Source organism: Delphinapterus leucas, chromosome 1, assembly GCF_059928025.1.
Source record: "Delphinapterus leucas isolate spDelLeu-1000000601 "Yukka" chromosome 1, BTC_Dleu_Yukka2, whole genome shotgun sequence".
NCBI classification, from domain to species: domain Eukaryota; kingdom Metazoa; phylum Chordata; class Mammalia; order Artiodactyla; family Monodontidae; genus Delphinapterus; species Delphinapterus leucas.
The window spans coordinates 82633379-82651222 of NC_143129.1; the positions used below are offsets into that span (position 1 = coordinate 82633379).

The 17844-nt window shown below is 37.2% G+C and overlaps 1 protein-coding gene across 3 annotated transcripts in view; it reads right to left on the minus strand.

The window, feature by feature from the left end:
• VPS45 (vacuolar protein sorting 45 homolog) overlaps positions 1-17844 on the minus strand; it is a 69056-nt gene that overhangs the window by 22429 nt on the left and 28783 nt on the right. For 2 of the 3 annotated variants that reach the window (XM_022564304.3, XM_022564303.3), the window contains exons 13-14: positions 17332-17453; positions 4162-4293 (exon numbers count right to left, since the gene is read on the minus strand). In XM_022564304.3, the coding sequence (XP_022420012.1) occupies positions 4162-4293; positions 17332-17453 (254 nt within the window). The remainder of the gene's footprint in view (positions 1-4161; positions 4294-17331; positions 17454-17844) is intronic. The other variant, XM_022564305.3, reaches the window with a different exon arrangement.

Genomic DNA, 17844 nt, shown 5'->3' on the forward strand with positions numbered 1-17844 from the left:
GATTAAATGACTTAATATATGTAAAGTACTTAGTAAAGTTCCTAGCACATAGTAGATGCTCAATAAATATTTATTATTATTATTATTATTATTATTTTTTTGCATTACGTGGGCCTCTCACTGTTGTGGCCTCTCCCATTGCAGAGCACAGGCTCCGGACACACAGGCTCAGCGGCTATGGCTCGCGGGCCCAGCCCCTCCGCGGCATGTGGGATCTTCCTGGACCGGGGCATGAACCCGCGTCCCCTGCATCTCAACCACTGCACCACCAGGGAAGCCCTATTATGATTATTTTTATTAGCAGCAGCAGGAACAAAGGGAGGAACTTGCATAAAATAGTAGCGATAGTATTGTGTCACTCTGTGCTCAAAATTATTCAATGGTACCCCCACAGACTACTGAATTAGGTACAAAATCCTCAGTCTGACATTTTAGGATGCACGGTTAAGCTTCCAAATACTACCTAAGAGTTTTCAAATTAGAGCAAACTTCGCATAATGTCACTACCATTTTAAACTTTTCCAAGATCATAACCACACTTATACTTCGATTTCTGAAATCAAGGCCAACTAGATAAGGCGAAATTAAATAAAACACATAGAAATGCTGGATAAAAAATGACATACATACTTTTAAATGAATAGCTTAACCTCTTAAGAAATTAAGGGAAATCTCCAAGAGTCATCACAAAAAGGGAACCAAAATTTAGGTTGATAAGTATAAACCAATGCTTGTGACTACCCAATAGATACATGCCAATGTTCATAATATGCCAATGTTCATAAACAAGGGCACTGTATTTTAATAGCTGCAGAGGGTCAGGAGACAGGGCTTAGGCCTCAGTAAGAAAGGGAATTAGAATTAAGACTCTCGCATAATGTAGAGGCCCTCACTGAAAAGAGAGACTAGAAAAACAAAAATCTTCTATCTGCACAGGAAGATCACAAGGAAACTTGAAAATAAACCAGTATAAAGCTCTGCATGGTTCAGGAAACCTTTAGTACAGAAATTAACATTAAAAAAAGTTCTGAACTGATAATACTCTTTGGGTACCTGGCCTAAATGAAAGACAAACTACACAGAAGAGATATATCTTCAACTTAGGCTCCTCATGAGTCCTGTGAGTCTTCTTTAAGATAACTCGTAATACAAAATTACATGCAGAAATGAGCCATCAGGAGCTAATGTCAGCAGACACAACAGCAGAATTAGACCTCCAAGTACTTCAGATTATAGAATTAATGTGGTTAAAGAAAAATTTGAAAAGGATTTGAAAACATGAGAAGAAGAAATTAATGAAAAATCAGGCAAATTTGAAAAAGAAGCAAATAGAAATTACAGGCATAAAAATATTACCTTTGAAATTAAAAACTGAATGTGCAAATTAAACACAGATTATACATAGCTGAAGAGAGAATTACTGAACTGAAATACTAATGTGAAAAAAAGTACACAGAAGGCAGCACAGAGAGATAACAGGTGGATAATATAAATAAGAGGTTAAGAGACATGAAAACAGATAAATGCCTAACATATAGCTCCCAGGAATTCCAGAAGGAGAGAACAGAATAATTGGGGAAAAAGTGCAATATTCAAAGAAATAATGACTGGAAAATTTCCAGAAATTATGCCAAACATGTATTTTCATACTAAGTAACATAAATAAAAATAAATCCACATTTAGATACGTAGTACTGAAACAAGAATACCAAAGACAAAAAGATAATCTTAAAAAGAGCCAGAGAAGAAAATATTGCCTACAGATGAAAAACAATTGTATCGAGAGTAGCCTTCGTTAAGAAGTCTACTAAGAAGCAACAATTGAAAATAGTATTCCCTATATAGTATACCGGGGCCACACGGTACTGGCATTCGGGATCTTAGCTCCCCAGGGATCGAACCCACGCCCCCTTGCAGTGGAAGCACGGAGTCTTAACCACTGGACTGCCAGGGAAGTACCAGTATTCCACTGTCTTCTGATTTTTAGTGCTGAAAAAAACTATCAACCTGAAATTCTAAACTTAGCTAAACTAAGATATTTTTAGACAAAAACGTGAAGTTGACCAGAACCTGAAAGAACTACTAAAAGAGGTTCTTTAGTAAGAAGAATACTGGATCAGAAAGAAGGGCCAGGATGAAGAGGGGGGAGAGGCAAATATGTAGGTAAATCTAAACAAATATTGACTATTGAAAATAATAATGATTCATTTGGGGATTATAAAAACAAAGTAGAACCAATATGCTGGACAATGATAGCTTGTAAGTTGGGAGTAAGGTGATTAGAGATTTTTCTAAGGATCTGTTTGTGAGAAAGGCAGAAATAGATTAATTTTAACCACTGTTTCTTCATTCATTCAACAATTATCTTTTACGGACAGGTAAAACTAATATATAATAACAGAAGTCATAATAGTTATTATTTTGTGTGGAGTTGTGCAAAGGAGGGGACATGAGGAATAAGGGAGGCTTCTAGAGATACTGGTAACATTCTATTATTTGATCTGTGTGGTGGTTACATAGATGTAATCAATTTGTGCTATTTCATTGCTTATCATTTGTATACTTTTCTGTATGTAATGAAGTATGTACACGTAATATTTCTGTAAAGTTTATAAAAGGAAACTACTGCACAGTTTACACCAAAATAAAATTTTGATAGATTATAAATATATAACTTTAAATACAAGTCCTAAAAATAATGGAAAAAATAGAGGTTAGTATTTATATAATCTTGACTGGGAAAAAACTTTCTAAGCATGACATCAAAGGCAGAAATCACTGGTAACTTTGACTACATAAAAGTAAAAAAAAAAAAGTTTTATACAACAAAACACTGTGAATAATATAAAACAAAAATATCAAATAGAGGAAAATATATTTGCAAATATATTAGAAAATGGTCAATATCCTTAATTACACAGATATAATTCTTGCAAAGAATATGAACTGGCAATTCACAAACAGAAATATATAAATGGCCAGTGAGCTCTGGAAACTGACCAAGAGGTTAACTAATCTGCCTAAATTCATAAAAACAGTAAGAGGGAAATATTCAAATCCAGCCAATCTTATCTTTCAATTAATATTTGTTTAATGAATGAATGATTATATATTTAAGACTATAAGATGTTTTTATCATAGACTACAAAATGCAGGTTATAAAACAGAATGTACAATGAGGCAAATAATAATACAAAGTGAAAAAGTACACAAACACCTCTAATGCCTCCCTGTGTATCTATGTATACATGGCTCAGCATGGATCTCTCAGGGTCCCCAATCATTAAATTCAATTATCTGTCTTTCCTACTCTTAGTTTCCAAATTAATCTTCCTAAAATACTATGACCTTCTTGTAATTTTATTGCTTAAAACTTTCAATGATTCCTCATTTTCTACACAGGAAAGTAGAAAAAAATTCCTCAGCATGGAATTCAAGACCTTCTACAATTATGGCATTCAATCAACCTTTTCACTTATTACACACATTCCAGCTAATTGACTACTTGCTGTTCTTTTTCTATGTATGTCGCCTATAGTTTTCTGTAACTTGTTCATGTGGTTAAATCTGCCTAGAATGTACTCTCCCTCCGTATGTCCATTTTTTTATCCAAGGCTCAGGTTATACACTATCTTCTCCATGAAACATTTGATAGTTTCTCTTAGCCACTCTGAGAATCCATGGCTCTTTTACATCTCTCTCCAGGCACTTATTTTCTTATTTTTTATGCTCTATCTTTCCTAATAGACAATCACTTACTTGAGGCAGGATCTTTATCTTCTTCATCTTTGTATTCTTCTTACTAAATATTTACTGAATGAATGTACTTAATCAACAAAACAGAAAAACTCACAGAATTCAACAGTATTATGTTTGGGTATCTTTAAAGTGCCAGTCTGTTCCTTGAACATAAGAAACAAAACTGTTAACAGTGAAGATTGGTCATTACTCTCCAGGTCTTTGACCGAATTAAGTGATTTATGAACTTAATAGAGTATACATCCTTCATCTCACACAAACTCTAAATTATTCTATGAACTGATGCATTTTGGTCTACAGCAGTTTGGTCAGCACTCACCTTACTTTTCCTACATAAAGGGAATTTAAGCCTTCCTCTCTGGGAAAGGGGAAAGAGTTACAGGACTGAATGTTCTCCCTTACCTTTTCGTGTTATGCACAGTGGTTCCCCCCAGGACAATCCTCACTCCAGGAGTGGTACGGTTCAGGTTATAAACTGTTAGAGCCTCTTCATAGGTGGCTCCTCCAATTATAAACACAATGATATCCTGAGGTCTACAATAATGAAGGAAGTTAATATCATAGGATAAGGGGGAAAAAAGGCAAAATTTGCTGTTACTATCATATACACAGTTTTAATTTCTGAATCTTTCTTTTTTGGTAAAGGAAGCAGAATTAAAGCAGAATAGAATAAAAGGTTTAAAAAAAGTTTTAATTATCTGAAATTGGCAGGAAACAGAGCAGGAAATGCTGAATAGTGATTTGCTTTCTGTTTATGAGCGGATGTCATAATTTCTGTGCTGTGGATTTCAGAATAGCACAATAGCGTTTGCTGGAACCAAATGTAGGAATATTCTTTTATATTCAAGAGGCTGAAGAGTACTTCACTGTGATATGGTATCAATATAGCAGTAATTTATGCTTGTACTACACATCTCCTTTCACGTATAAGCCCTTCGTCAAATACTTAGTACAGTGTCATTACAATGGCTTCTGTCCAAGGACCTCAAAGTATTTTGGAAAGTACTGGTATATTTGGATGTCCCCATACCACGGGAACAAGAAACATTTAGTATTTTGAGTGCAAAAAAAAGAATGGGATACATAAATTAATGGCACTTCTAGAAATCCACCTCTTCTTAAAATCTTTGTTCCTCAATCCTTTGATAAACCAAGAAAAAGAAACCATGGAAACAAAAAACCGGTGGGTGTAGTTTTGACACTGGACATGCTGACGCATCAGCTCAGTCACTAGCCTCATTTAGGTTGCACTGCATAGTTTTACGGTGCTTCAATCTTTATCAAAATAGCTTTATAACAAAAGTGAGTGGTCCTCCTATTAGATCCTTCTGAAGATATGAACAAGGAGGAGATCACATTATTTTCAAAACTGTTAAAGTCTGCCTTGTTTTTCTTTTCTCATGCCACCAAGAGAAGATAAAATTACTTAATCTTAGTAGGCAAATAATTTTGTTAAATCACTTACCGGCCATTATTTAAAATGACATCAAGCAGAAGCAACCATTTTGGAGGTTATAGCACAAAACTAAATAGAAATACCTTGAGTCAAAGGATGTACATGCTTATATATAAATCATGGAAAGAAACCCAACAGCCAACCCTACATTTCCTTTCTGTTTGTCTCTCTGTCTCTTTCTAAAACACCTTGAAGGAATCACTAACTGAGAGAGTATTTGTTCTTGTGGGACTTCATGAAAACAGAATCAGATGTTGTGGCTATTTAAAAATGTTCTGGTGCAGCCACTATGGAAAACAGTATGGAGGTTCCTCAAAAACCTAAAAATAGAGTTGCCATATGATACAGCAACCCCACTCCTGGGCATATATCCAGACAAAACTATAATTCAAAAAGATACATGCACCCCTATGTTCACGGCAGCATTATTCACAATAGCCAAGACATGGAAACAACCTAAATGTCCACTGACAGATGAATGGATAAAGAAGATGTGGTACATATATACAATGGAATACTATTCAGCCATAAAAATGAATGAACTAATGCCACTTGCAGCAACATGGATGGACCTAGAGATTATCACTTACTAAGTGAAGTAAGTCAGAAAGAGAAAGACAAATACCATATGATATCACTTATATGTGGAATCTAAAATATGACAGAAATGAACTTATCTATGAAATAGAAACAGACTCACAGACATAGAGAACAGACTTGTGGTTGCCAAGGGGGGGATGGGGGATGGGGGAGGGATGGACTGGGAAGTTGGGATTAGTAGATGCAAACTATTACATATAGAATGGATAAACAACCAGGTGCACAAGGAACTATGTTCAGTATCCTGTGATAAACCATAATGGAAAAGAATGTATATATTTGTATAACTGAATCACTTTGCTGTACAGCAGAAATTAACACAACATTGAAAATCAACTATACTTCAATTAAAAAAAACTTAAAAAAATAAATGTAAGAATGTTCAGATAATCTCTGAATTGCAGAGATACCCAACAAAGGCTCCCAATAATGAAGGGGTGGTTATTTTGCAATTGATCTAGCAGAGTCAATTATGACATTTCTATGTGAACTTGGGACTTAAAATCATGCCTTTGAAATGCTACATTTTAAGACAAGGTAAGCTTCATTTGAATCTACCCACCTGAAACAATGTATTTAGCATCATGATGCTTTAAGTGTTCCATAGTGTTATATATTCTACAATCATTTTTTGTTACTTTAAAATACACTGTTTTGGGGAATTCCCTGGCAGTCTGGTGGGTGGGACTCTGTGCCTCCACTGCAGGGGGCCCTGGTTCCATCCCTGGTCACGGAACTCAGATCTTGAAAGCCACGCGGCATGGCCAAAAAAAAAATAAAAAATTATAAAGTAAAATATCTGTTTTTGACTAGATAAATGTTTGCACATGGTATAATATAAAAAAAGGGCATATTGTAAAAAAAAAGTAAGTTTCCTTCTCACCTCAGTCCTCTTACACCCCAGTTTCTCTCTAGAGGCAAACACTATTACTCATCTCTTATGAATATCCTTTCAGAGAGACTATCTATGTGTATATACATATATTTACAAATTTACATATTCATATTATAAGATACATGCATATGTATGTATATATTTAATATATATTTTATATACAGTCTATAAACTGCATTTTATATATAGTTGTGTGGACATACTGTGCATTTTAAATTTTGGTAGGTATCTCCAAGGTGTTCTACAGATGTCATTCTATTAGCAATTCAGGAAAGTGCCTATTTTTCCACATCCTGTCAGTACTGTGTATTATCAAGGCTTTTGGTCCTTTTAAACTAAGTTGATCACTTGCTCCTCCTCAATACTTTCTTTACTTGGTTTCCAGGACATCACATTCTTTTGGTTTTCTTCTTACTTCATTAGTTGACATTTTTCAGTGTCTCTTCATGGTCTCATCTCATCTCCCTGATCTCTTTATTTCTTTTCTTTTCTTTTTTTTTTTGGCTGTGTGGGGTCTTAGTTGCGGCACACAGGATCTTTCGTCGTGGCACGCTGGCCCTTTGTTGTGGTGTGCAGGCTTCTCTCTAGTTGCAGCGCACGGGATTCTCTCTAGTTGTGGCATGCGGGTTTTCTCTCCCTAGTTGTGGTGCGAGGGCTCCAGAGCGTGGGATCTGTAGTTTGTGGCGCGCGAGCTCAGTAGTTGTGGCACGTGGTCTTAGTTGCCCCGCGGCGTGTGGGATCTTAGTTCCCTGACCAGGGATCAAACCCACGTCCACTGCATTGGAAGGCAGATTCTTTACCACTGGACCACCAGGGAAGTCCCTCACTGAACCTCTTAATGAGTGTCCAGAACCCATTCATCGGTCCTCCTTTCTTCTTGATCTACACTTACTCCCTATATCTGTGTAATGTAGTAGCTACTAGCCACATATGGCTATTTAAATTTAAATTAATTAAAATAAAATAAAAAATTCAGTTCCTCAGTGGAACTAGCCATATTTCAAGTGCTCAATAGTCACATGCAGCTAGTAGCTACCTTATTAGATAGCATGGATATAGTACATTTCCATCATTGTAGAAAGTTCTATTGAACTGCACTTCCCTAGATGATCTCACCCAGTTTTGTGGTTTTTAAATACATTTATCTGCTGATGACTCCCAAATCTCTATCTCCAGCCCAGACTGCTCTCTTAAATGCTAGACTTAAGCATCTGTCTAATCGACATTTCTACTTGGCTGTTTAGTTTATTTCTGAATTCGGCTGTCCAAATCCCTAATCCTCTCCCCCAGGCTTGTTCCACATATAGCTCTCCCCATCTTAGTGGATGGCCAACCTATCTTTTCACTTGCTTAGGACAAAACTTTGGCGCCATCCTAACTTCTCCTTTATGGCTGCAGATATAGTGAGAGGAAGAGAGGGAGAATCTTGAATCTTATAGGCCATGGGGGGATCACCGAAGGGTTTTAACAGGTTACCATGATCAAACTTGCTTTTCTGAAGGAAAATTTTGGCAGCTATGTGAGAACGAATTGGGGGTTGCTGGTGGGAAAACCTGGAGAACAAAAGTCTACTGTAAGACTTTTGGGAAGATGTGATAAAAGTTGCAACTAAAGAAATACCAGAAGTGGAGGGGAAGGACTGGATATAGAAGACACAAAAAATGTAGACTCTTCATTCAGTAGTTGGTCAATGATTAAATGTGAAGGATGAGGATAAAGGAAGAATCTGTGATAACTTCAAGTATTCTGGTTTTGGTGACTAGGTATAGTGGTTTAAGTTTGAGAACAAAGAAAGCAAGACTGACTGAATTAAGACAAAAACATGCTGTTTTTGAGATACCTGTGGAACATCCCAATGGAGATGTCCACCAGACATCTGGACATTGAGACCTGATGATGTCCCTGAATACAGGTGGCAGCTGAAGCCGTGGGAATAGATGAGTTCTACCTAGGGGGATCATGTAGAATGAGAAGAGAACCAAAAGACAGAGTTTGGGAGGATTCTTTAACATCTACAGGATAAGCAAGAACAGTAGCTAGCAAAGGCAATTGAGAAGGAAACTGTCAGAAAGGTAGGAGGAGAACCAGAGGGAGAGGCCAAGGGACAAGTGAGTTTGAAGAACAGAATGGTTAAGTGTTAAATGCAGTAGTGAGGTAAATAAGTGAGGATTGAAAGAGACCACTGTGCACATTCCTGCAATGTGATTTTGCAAGAAGAGTTTCAGTGTATTATAGTGGAGCAAGAAGCCAGGGTACATGGATTGGAGAGGTGAGAAGTGAAGATAGCGACTTTATCCAAGAAGCTTGACTGAAGAGAAGACAGGTTAGAGGAGAATCCAGGCTCAAGGGCTTTAAATACATTACTTAACAGGAGAAACTTGAGTATGCGTGTAGTCTGTGGAAAAGTAATTAGAGGAAGACAAGCTGAAAATACAGAAGAAGGAAGGAGGGAGAGGGAGAAGAAGGGGGAGAGAAAGAGAGAGAGGAGAGAAAGTGGAAATAATTACAGAAAGTGCAAGTAATTACAGAGAAAGGCTTCCTTCAATGATGGCAGGAGTCTAAAACGAGTGTTGGCAGAGAGGTTAGTTCTGAATTGGAAAAGAGGATGTATTTCCTTTAGAATGAAGGAAGGAGATTAGGTAGATATATGTAACTAAGTTTATAAACATGGGGGCTAGACACTGAGGGAGCTAATGTCTGACAGACTCAATTTTTTCCACTGTGAAGTAGGAAACACTGGTGTGGGTCAGGTGACTTAGACATTATGGAAAACATTCTAAACTGATGTAGTGAATGAGACAAAGAGAGAGAACTACTAAGTTTGACTGAGTATCCCTGAAGGCCCAAGTGAAGTGAGAAACAGTGAATTTGTAGTGGCCCTGATCTATAATTTGTATGATTTCCTCTAGTAGCACAGAAAAGAGATATGAGCCTTAAGCCTAAATTATTAATCCAATATTAATCTGGTGCTTTAGGCTGCAGGGAAAGAGGTTCTTTATAAACTTATAGGAAAGCATTACCACTGTTCACGAATGACTAAAATTTTCTATACTATCAAGGTTCTTTTCCTTCAAGTATTTGCCTCCAGTTACTGGCCAGCTTTTTCTTGCTGAAAAAGGTCATTTGCTTAGGACGAGTTGTATAATTGTGATAGCAATAGTTTTCTACCAAGTATGATAAACTCTCAATTATTTGGGGACTGAATATTCAGGCAACATACAGGTTCTTGTCTTTTTCTACATCTGGTATGTGTTGTTTCAATTCTTACTAATATTTCTACAGAAGGGGAAGGGGAATATGAACATCTAAAACTCAAGTTCAGCTCTTGTCAGGATCTTTAGGGGTGTATTTCATAAGAAAGAGATCAAATAAACTACAATTGGTTGTAATTTTAAAAACTGATATGAGTCCCTGTAACTTTTACCATAGTATTACCCTCAAGAATATACACTAAATTTCTAAGGATATATATTTTTAAATCTTCCCACTATATTGGTTCTAGAGGTACCAATGATCTGAGATAATAATGGCTTCTGAAGTGCAGTCCCAACTGGTTTAATATTCATTAAAGAATGAGTTCTTTGGGAAAAAAAATTCCAGTGTTATAAGAATGTGCCATCAAGGAGACTGAGGACACTCTACCAACAGCTTGGTCTGTGTTGTAAGTATCTAGGGTCAGCCTAGGTGGAAAACAGGAGGAAAAAAAAAGGCTGTTACAGTATTCAGAAACAATAAAATCCTCAAACCTGAAATAAGTTTTTTTGCCAGAAAATGAGTATTTTTTACAGTAACATTCCATAAGCAGTGCTCTTGATGTTGAGGGACAAATCTAGCTTGAGACCCTTTATGCAGCTTATCTTGAGTAAATACTCATGAATTACACATAATACTCCATTAAGAAGAAGGGAAGCAGGTTTCTCCCTTACAGGGGTACAGTGACTGATGAGAAGAATTAGACAGTAACACTTTTGTTTTGAGCTCTTGATCTGGTAAGTCAATTTAAAAAGCAGATAAGGGACTTCTCTCTGGTCCAGTGGTAAAGAATCCGCCTTCCAATGCAGGGGACGCGGGTTTGACCCCTGGTCAGGGAACTAAGACCCACATGCCACAGGGCAACTAAGCCCATGCGCCACAACTACTGAGCTTGCACGCCTCAACGAGAGAGCCCACGTGCCGCAACTAAGACCCAACGCAGCCAAAAATAAATAAAATAAAATAAATAATAAATAAATCTTAAAAAAAAAAGAAAAGCATTTGAGTGGAGTAATAAGGATCACCCTGGAAAATGATGTCGCTTTTCCATAGCTGCCCTCTGCCTATCACTTGCCTCTAGAGTATATATCTTTCTTATGGAAAAGAAAGGCAAGAACTGGGAAGGAATAAATTCAAGCAGGTTTCTAACATAGCCAGAGAACACTATTCTTTAGTCTGATAATTTCAGGGTGCCAGAGTATTTTCATATTGATGGAGAGGGAAGAAGATGCCACGGGTGGTAACTGTGGGTGTAGGTTATATCAGTGTAACGACAAAACTTACATGTAGGGATAGGCTCTTAGAGCTTGACTCAGTTGTGTACCTAACAAAGATGACTATGTCACATTTGGTTATGAAAACATTAATAAATGTTTTCCTGAGCCTCCTACTACTTAGTCAGGCTGGCTTAAGGAGGAACATTGGTGAAAAAAAAAATTAAAAAAACATCCCTGACATTTTTCCTTTTAATTCCTTCCCCTGGTGAATTTTAAAAGTAGATGTTCTGATGAGGCCAACAGTAAAACATATAGTAAATCATTTTTATATGATGGTTGAAGCTAAGTGGAATACACAAGTTCAATTCTTTGTACACATCTTCCTGTACTCTGTAATTCACCATAGCAACCAAAAGCATTAATTAATGCAGATAGCAAACATTAGAAAACAGCAGTCTGTTCATGCTGTGTGTATATATATATATATATATATACACATACATACAAGGACACCTTGAGAACCCAACCAATTTATATCCTATTGTATTAGAAAAATAAAAAAATTTTCACACATAGTGTCTCTGGAAATCATTACTTTAATCGTTAATCATTCAGTTAAGCAGAAAAACAAACTTTTAAGAGGCAGTATTTTACCTACTTTGTGGACTGTTACACTTATGGCTAAAATTCAAATTTTTGAATCTAGTACTTACAGGTAGTAAAGATCATATGAGCATTGACTGTAGGAAAAAAGGCCAATGAGAAAGGATTGCTGATTTCATAGAAACAAAAACAACAAGGTTCTACTAAATTTGTATAAATGTGAAAGAGTACTTCCTTTTTGAATTGACTAATTCTGGAATGCATGACCAGATAGCTCCCTTTTCTCACCAAATGTTTAAGTTGCTTGTTTTTATCAGGGGTAAGAAGCAATTCTGGAGCGAGAAAAAAAAAATCTAGCCTGATAAATAGGATATGTGGGAGTCCCATCTGCCGAGAAAGAGCAAACCTAATTTGTGGATATAGCTATACTGCCAAACAGGTTAACCACTAACTTAAAGCTAAGGGCTAAAACATCCCTACAACTGTTCCTGGTTTTGCAAAGTTGTGTTCTTGCCAGATCTCCTTTGATATCTTCTAATATGACAATAACAAAAAAACGAAGAAGTTCTATCATGATGAGACTTAAGTTAACCATAAAGATGACTAAAATCAATGACTCTTTTAAATGTGATAACCCAGTGTGAAGACGGTGCCTAGAGCTGAGGGTGGGTCTAAGTGAATACAGAGCCAAAATACTGTACAGGCAAACTGCGAAAGTCGAAATTGTCTGGTAACGTCAACCAAATTTACTCTCTAGTTTAGATTTCCCAACTGTAAATCTTGTCGTATCAACTACTACAGATGCCTACATAAGAAATCTCACAATATCTATTGAACATCCATATGCAAAGCACTGTGTTAAATATTGTGAAAAACCCAAATATTAATAAAACATAGTTCTTACTTCAAGATTACAATACCTAGTGGGAAGGATAGATATGTATACAACTAACCACTGTCTCAGTATCCAGAGGTAACCATTATTAACAATTTCTTTCTTCTTTCTGTTAAACAGGGCCAGGAGGTGGCAGAGGTATCCTCTGTGCCCCCTACTATGGTTTCATAACCATTTCTCTGCCTTCTTCAAAATTTCCACTATCTTAGAAGCTTATGATATAGTTGCACTGTTTTCTCCTGACCTCCTTTCCTGGTCACTTTCTTATTCCCTGAAGACTTCAGCTCTGGTTTACTGTCCTCCTTTTCATTCCTGCTCCTTTCAAGATTTTCAGTGACTTTAACACCAACATGGATTACTCATCTCACATCCTGGTCTCCTCACCCACACTGATTCGTTCTTTCATCCCTCACAGCCACCAATATCCATGATTATAACATAAACTTTTGCATTACAAGTATCTACAATATGAAATCTTGAATTGAAGACCTCTTTCTCTAATAACCACTCCCTCAACTTTTAATTCACTTATGCTAATGCTGCTACTGTAATATTTCTTTGACCTCATCGATACCTCCAATTCATTCAACAATATTTTTTTCACTATCCAATACCCTCCTTCTTTTTTTGTTTCCTAAAATCCTGGTTGGACCCAGCTATCAGCCTTCTCCTCATTTAATCTAGTGCAGCTAAAAGTTGCTAGAGAAAACCACACAACTAGGTTCATGGGCTGTATTTTAAATTAATGACCACAGAACTCCAGTGGGCACTCAGTCGTGCCTAGAAGTCCTACTATATTTCCCTAGTAAATCTGATTACAAGCCTACAAGATAACAATTTCACAATGTTTTCTCTTTTTATCCTGTACTTTACCTGATAACTTGATGTCATATTTTACTGAGAAAATAGAAGTAATCAAACAAGATGGCCCCATGTTCTCAACATCAAAGCTGTTACAGTGGGGACTTCCCTGGTGGTGCAGTGGTTAAGCACCCGCCCGCCAATGCAGGGGACATGGGTTCGAACCCTGGTCCAGGAAGATCCCACATACTGCGGAGCAACTAAGCCCATGCGCCACAACTACCGAGCCTGTGCTCTAGAGCCCGTGAGCTACAACTACTGAGCCCATATGCCACAATTACTGAAGCCCATGCGCCTAGAGCCTGTGCTCTGCAACAAGAGAAGCCACCGCAATTGAGAAGCCCGTGCACCACAACAAAGAGTAGCCCCTACTCGCCGCAACTAGAGAAAGCCCATGCGCAGTAGTGAAGACCCAATGCGGCCAAAAATAAATAAATAAATTTTTTAAAAAAGCTGTTACAGTGAAAGAAGTACCTCTGCTCCTATCAAAATCTTCTCTGCTTGTGTTCTAGATCTCGTAAAGACTTCACTTCTGCAAGTCTTGCCCTTTCTCTTCTGCATTACCTATTTCTCCTTCTTTAGGATAATTCTCATCAGGTTATAAGTATGCTTTAGAATCTCTCATTCCCCTGAGCCTACAATCTCTTCTAGCTACAATCCCATTCTCTGACCCCTTGAAGCAAAACTTCTTAAAAAGTGTTATATACTGTTTGTTATATCTCTTGTAACCCTCTCTAATTTGGCTTCCAAACTCACTGAACCTGGGGAATAGTCTGATGGATTTTTCACTGTCCTGACCTTTTTTTTTTTTTTTTTTTTTTTTTTTGCGGTATGCGGGCCTCTCACTGTTTTGGCCTCTCCCATTGCGGAGCGCAGGCTCAGCGGCCATGGCTCATGGGCCCAGCCGCTCCGCAGCATGTGGGATCCTCCCGGACCGGGGCACGAACCCGTGTCCCCTGCATCGGCAGGCGGACTCTCAACCACTGCGCCACCAGGGAAGCCCTGTCCTCACCTTTTTTTTTTTTTCAATGTTGAGCCTTCTTTTTAATTTATTTATTTTTATTTTTGGCTGTGTTGGCTTTCTCTGGTTGTGGCACGCGGCGGCCACTCTTCATCGCGGCGCGTGGGCCTCTCACTGTCGTGGCCTCTCTTGTTGCGGAGCACAGGCTCCAGACGCGCAGGCTCAGTAGTTGTGGCTCACGGGCCCAGTCGCTCCGCAGCATGTGGGATCTTCCCAGACCAGGGCTCGAACCCGTGTCCCCTGCATCGGCAGGCGGACTCTCAACCACTGTGCCACCAGGGAAGCCCTGTCCTCACCTTTTTTATGTCTCAGAAGACTGGTCTCAGGTAACCACTCACTCCTTGATATTTATGACACCAAGTTTTTCTGGTTTTCCTCCTATCTTTCTGTCTCTTCTTCAGTCTCCATTGCTGACTCCAATTCTCTATTCAGTGCTTAGTCCTGCGTCCTCTTCTTTTCCCCTAAGTGATCTAGTCTAGTCCCATGGCTTTAAATCACCAAAATCTTGTTGACTCCCAATTTAGCATCGAACATTTCCATTTGATTATCTACCAGGCATCTGCAATTTAACAACAACTCTTGATTTCCCCCCAAAACCTGAGAGTTATTCCTGGTTTCTCCCTTACCCTTGTCCCATTACTCTACTCCATTAAATAAGTCTATTGATTCTACCTTTTCTCCTAGGTTCCTTATCCAAAGCACTTTCATTTCTTACCTGGACTATTGCAGCCACCTCCTAAGTAGTCTTTCTGCTTCTAACTTTGTCTTCAATAATCCATTCTCCCCACAAGGTGATCTCTTAATACATAATTCAGTTTATGTCACTTGAATGCTTAAAGCTCTTCAGTGGGTTCCTATGACATTTAAAAATTTTAAAAACCTCTTTACCAGGGCCTGTAAGACCCTATGTGATCCAGCCCTACTTATCTTCTCAACTTCTTATTTTCTTACTTGTTATGGTCCAACCACACTGGACTTCTTTCTGTTCCATGAACTTGCCAAGTTCTCTTTCTTCAAGGACTTTGTTCTGGTGTTCCCTCTATTTGTGTTGCTTTTCCTCCTAATCATTATGAGATTGGTTCTTTCTTGTAATTCAAAGCTCATCCTAAGTATCACTTCTTCAGAGAGGTTCTCTCCATCTAAAGTAGCCTTCCCCACCTCTACAAAGTTACTTTGTAGGTTATTACCCTATTTATTTCCTCAATAGCACTTATCTCATTCAAATTATATTCAAATTTCTTTACTAGTTTACTGTCTGTCTCCTTCATGTAAGTTCCTTGAAGGCAGGTACCTTGTCTTTCCTGTCACTTCTGTTTCCCCAGCAGTTCTTGACATATTGAAGGCATTCAAATATTTGTTATATAAAAGGATGAAGTAACTGAATAATTAACTATATATATATTTAGGTAATAGTGACAAATGCCCACAGATGCTGACAGCTGATGAATGTGCGTTTTGTTGGAAGAGCCTCATTTTGAACTTTGTTTGGAAATGAATTCCCCAAATTAGAAAGGTTTGCTCTCATAACTAATCATCCACAATATTCTTCTGGTGGTCTATTATGTCCCTTTAGCAATAAGTGGCTAATTTCTTATTCAATAATTCTTATATGAAATTCATAAGAAAATTAATATTTTTACTTTTATCATGTTAATTAGAAGGCTATTTAATAGAGTTATACTGTTTTTCAAAAAGCCTCTCAGATAGGTGAATAGCTTTGGGCTGGTTTTCATTCTTACCACTTAGCTGACATTTCTAAATTTTGATGCCAAATGAGTATACTCTCTGAATTTAACCCCAGATGTTCTGCTTCTCAACCTTGGATTTTTAAAAAGATTTCTTTTTTTTTTTTTTCTTTCTGTTCTGTTACCAAATTACAGAGTTTTTTTTTTTTTTAAAGGAAAAACGTGAAAAAATATATTTTATCATACAAGAGTTATTTATGTACCTCAAAATATTTTTCTCCTTTCAGAAATTCATTACATTTATAAAACACTATTCTTCCAAGGCCTTAGATTATGATTGGCTAAAATATAAGAATTATACCAACAGTAACAATTCTCACATTAATCTATCCAATAGGATTCAGCTACATATATTAGGCTCTTTATAATATGTGGTCCCAATAAAAAATACACAAGAATATAATTTATAACTAGGTAGAATTTGTGTATATTTAAAATTTCAGGTTGGCCTATGTAAGTTGTTCTGGATAACTTTTGTTTTCATTAAAACTAACAAACCACTGGATTAAAATGACAATTAATTGCTTCCTTCAGTTAATACCCAAAAAGAAAGCCATCCTTTTCTCCTGTGTGACAAAAGGCCTTTGTCAATTAGGTCTCAGTTTATATACTGGCCACATTTGGCAAAGTCCAGTCCTCACCAAAAATAGTAACAACCTGCTCTGGATGGTAATCAAGCAGCAAATCTATTTTCAGCCTTAATGTTTGAAACTCCAAATGCTAGATGCCATGGAACTGAACCTTAAATGGCATAAGTACACTGGTCTGAGACTAAAGGACAGGACACAGTATTTGGGGCTCTCCAAAACATCTGTTTCTTTATTCTAAAAGAAATAATGTTTCAGACTTAGTAGGGGAAGTTAAATCTAACTTTGACACATGTAAAACCAAAAGAATCTTAGAACTGAAACAACTGGGGAAGGAAGATTAGAATGATATAACCTTTGTTGTAGTCTTTTACATTACCCTAAATTTCCTATTTTCTTAGTGTCTCTGGTTTTTACTATTAATATCTTTGTCAGCTTACCTGTCTCTGAGTGTGCTGGGGCCTAGATAAGGATACAGGTTTTCCTTGAGCTTTGCTTTGATGAGATGGTCCAGGGTCTCATGTAAGAAAGGCTGATGCTGAGTATATACATTTTCTACTCCCTAAGACAGGGGGAAATGGTTCTTATGTCATTTTTTTTGGAAATTGCAATATAACAGTTAATGATACTCACATCAGAAAAGGACATGTACTCAATAGAGATTTCATGGGACAAGAGTCAAGCAGGAATTTTAGGAGAATTTTATAGTTAATTATTTTCATCAATTAGAAATGTTCTAATCTTATGAAAAAACTCTGTAATTTAAGGTTAGCTATTATAAAGGAATTTTTAAAATGCAGTTGCTTAAATCCTTTATTATCTCTTCACTGACACCCTTCCTTTTGTGGAAATATTATATGACATGTAGAGCAAATAAAAGGACTATGTAGCAAAGGAGACTAGAAACACTCAGGAAAATGGAAAAATTTCAGGAAACATAAGAAAGGCTAGCA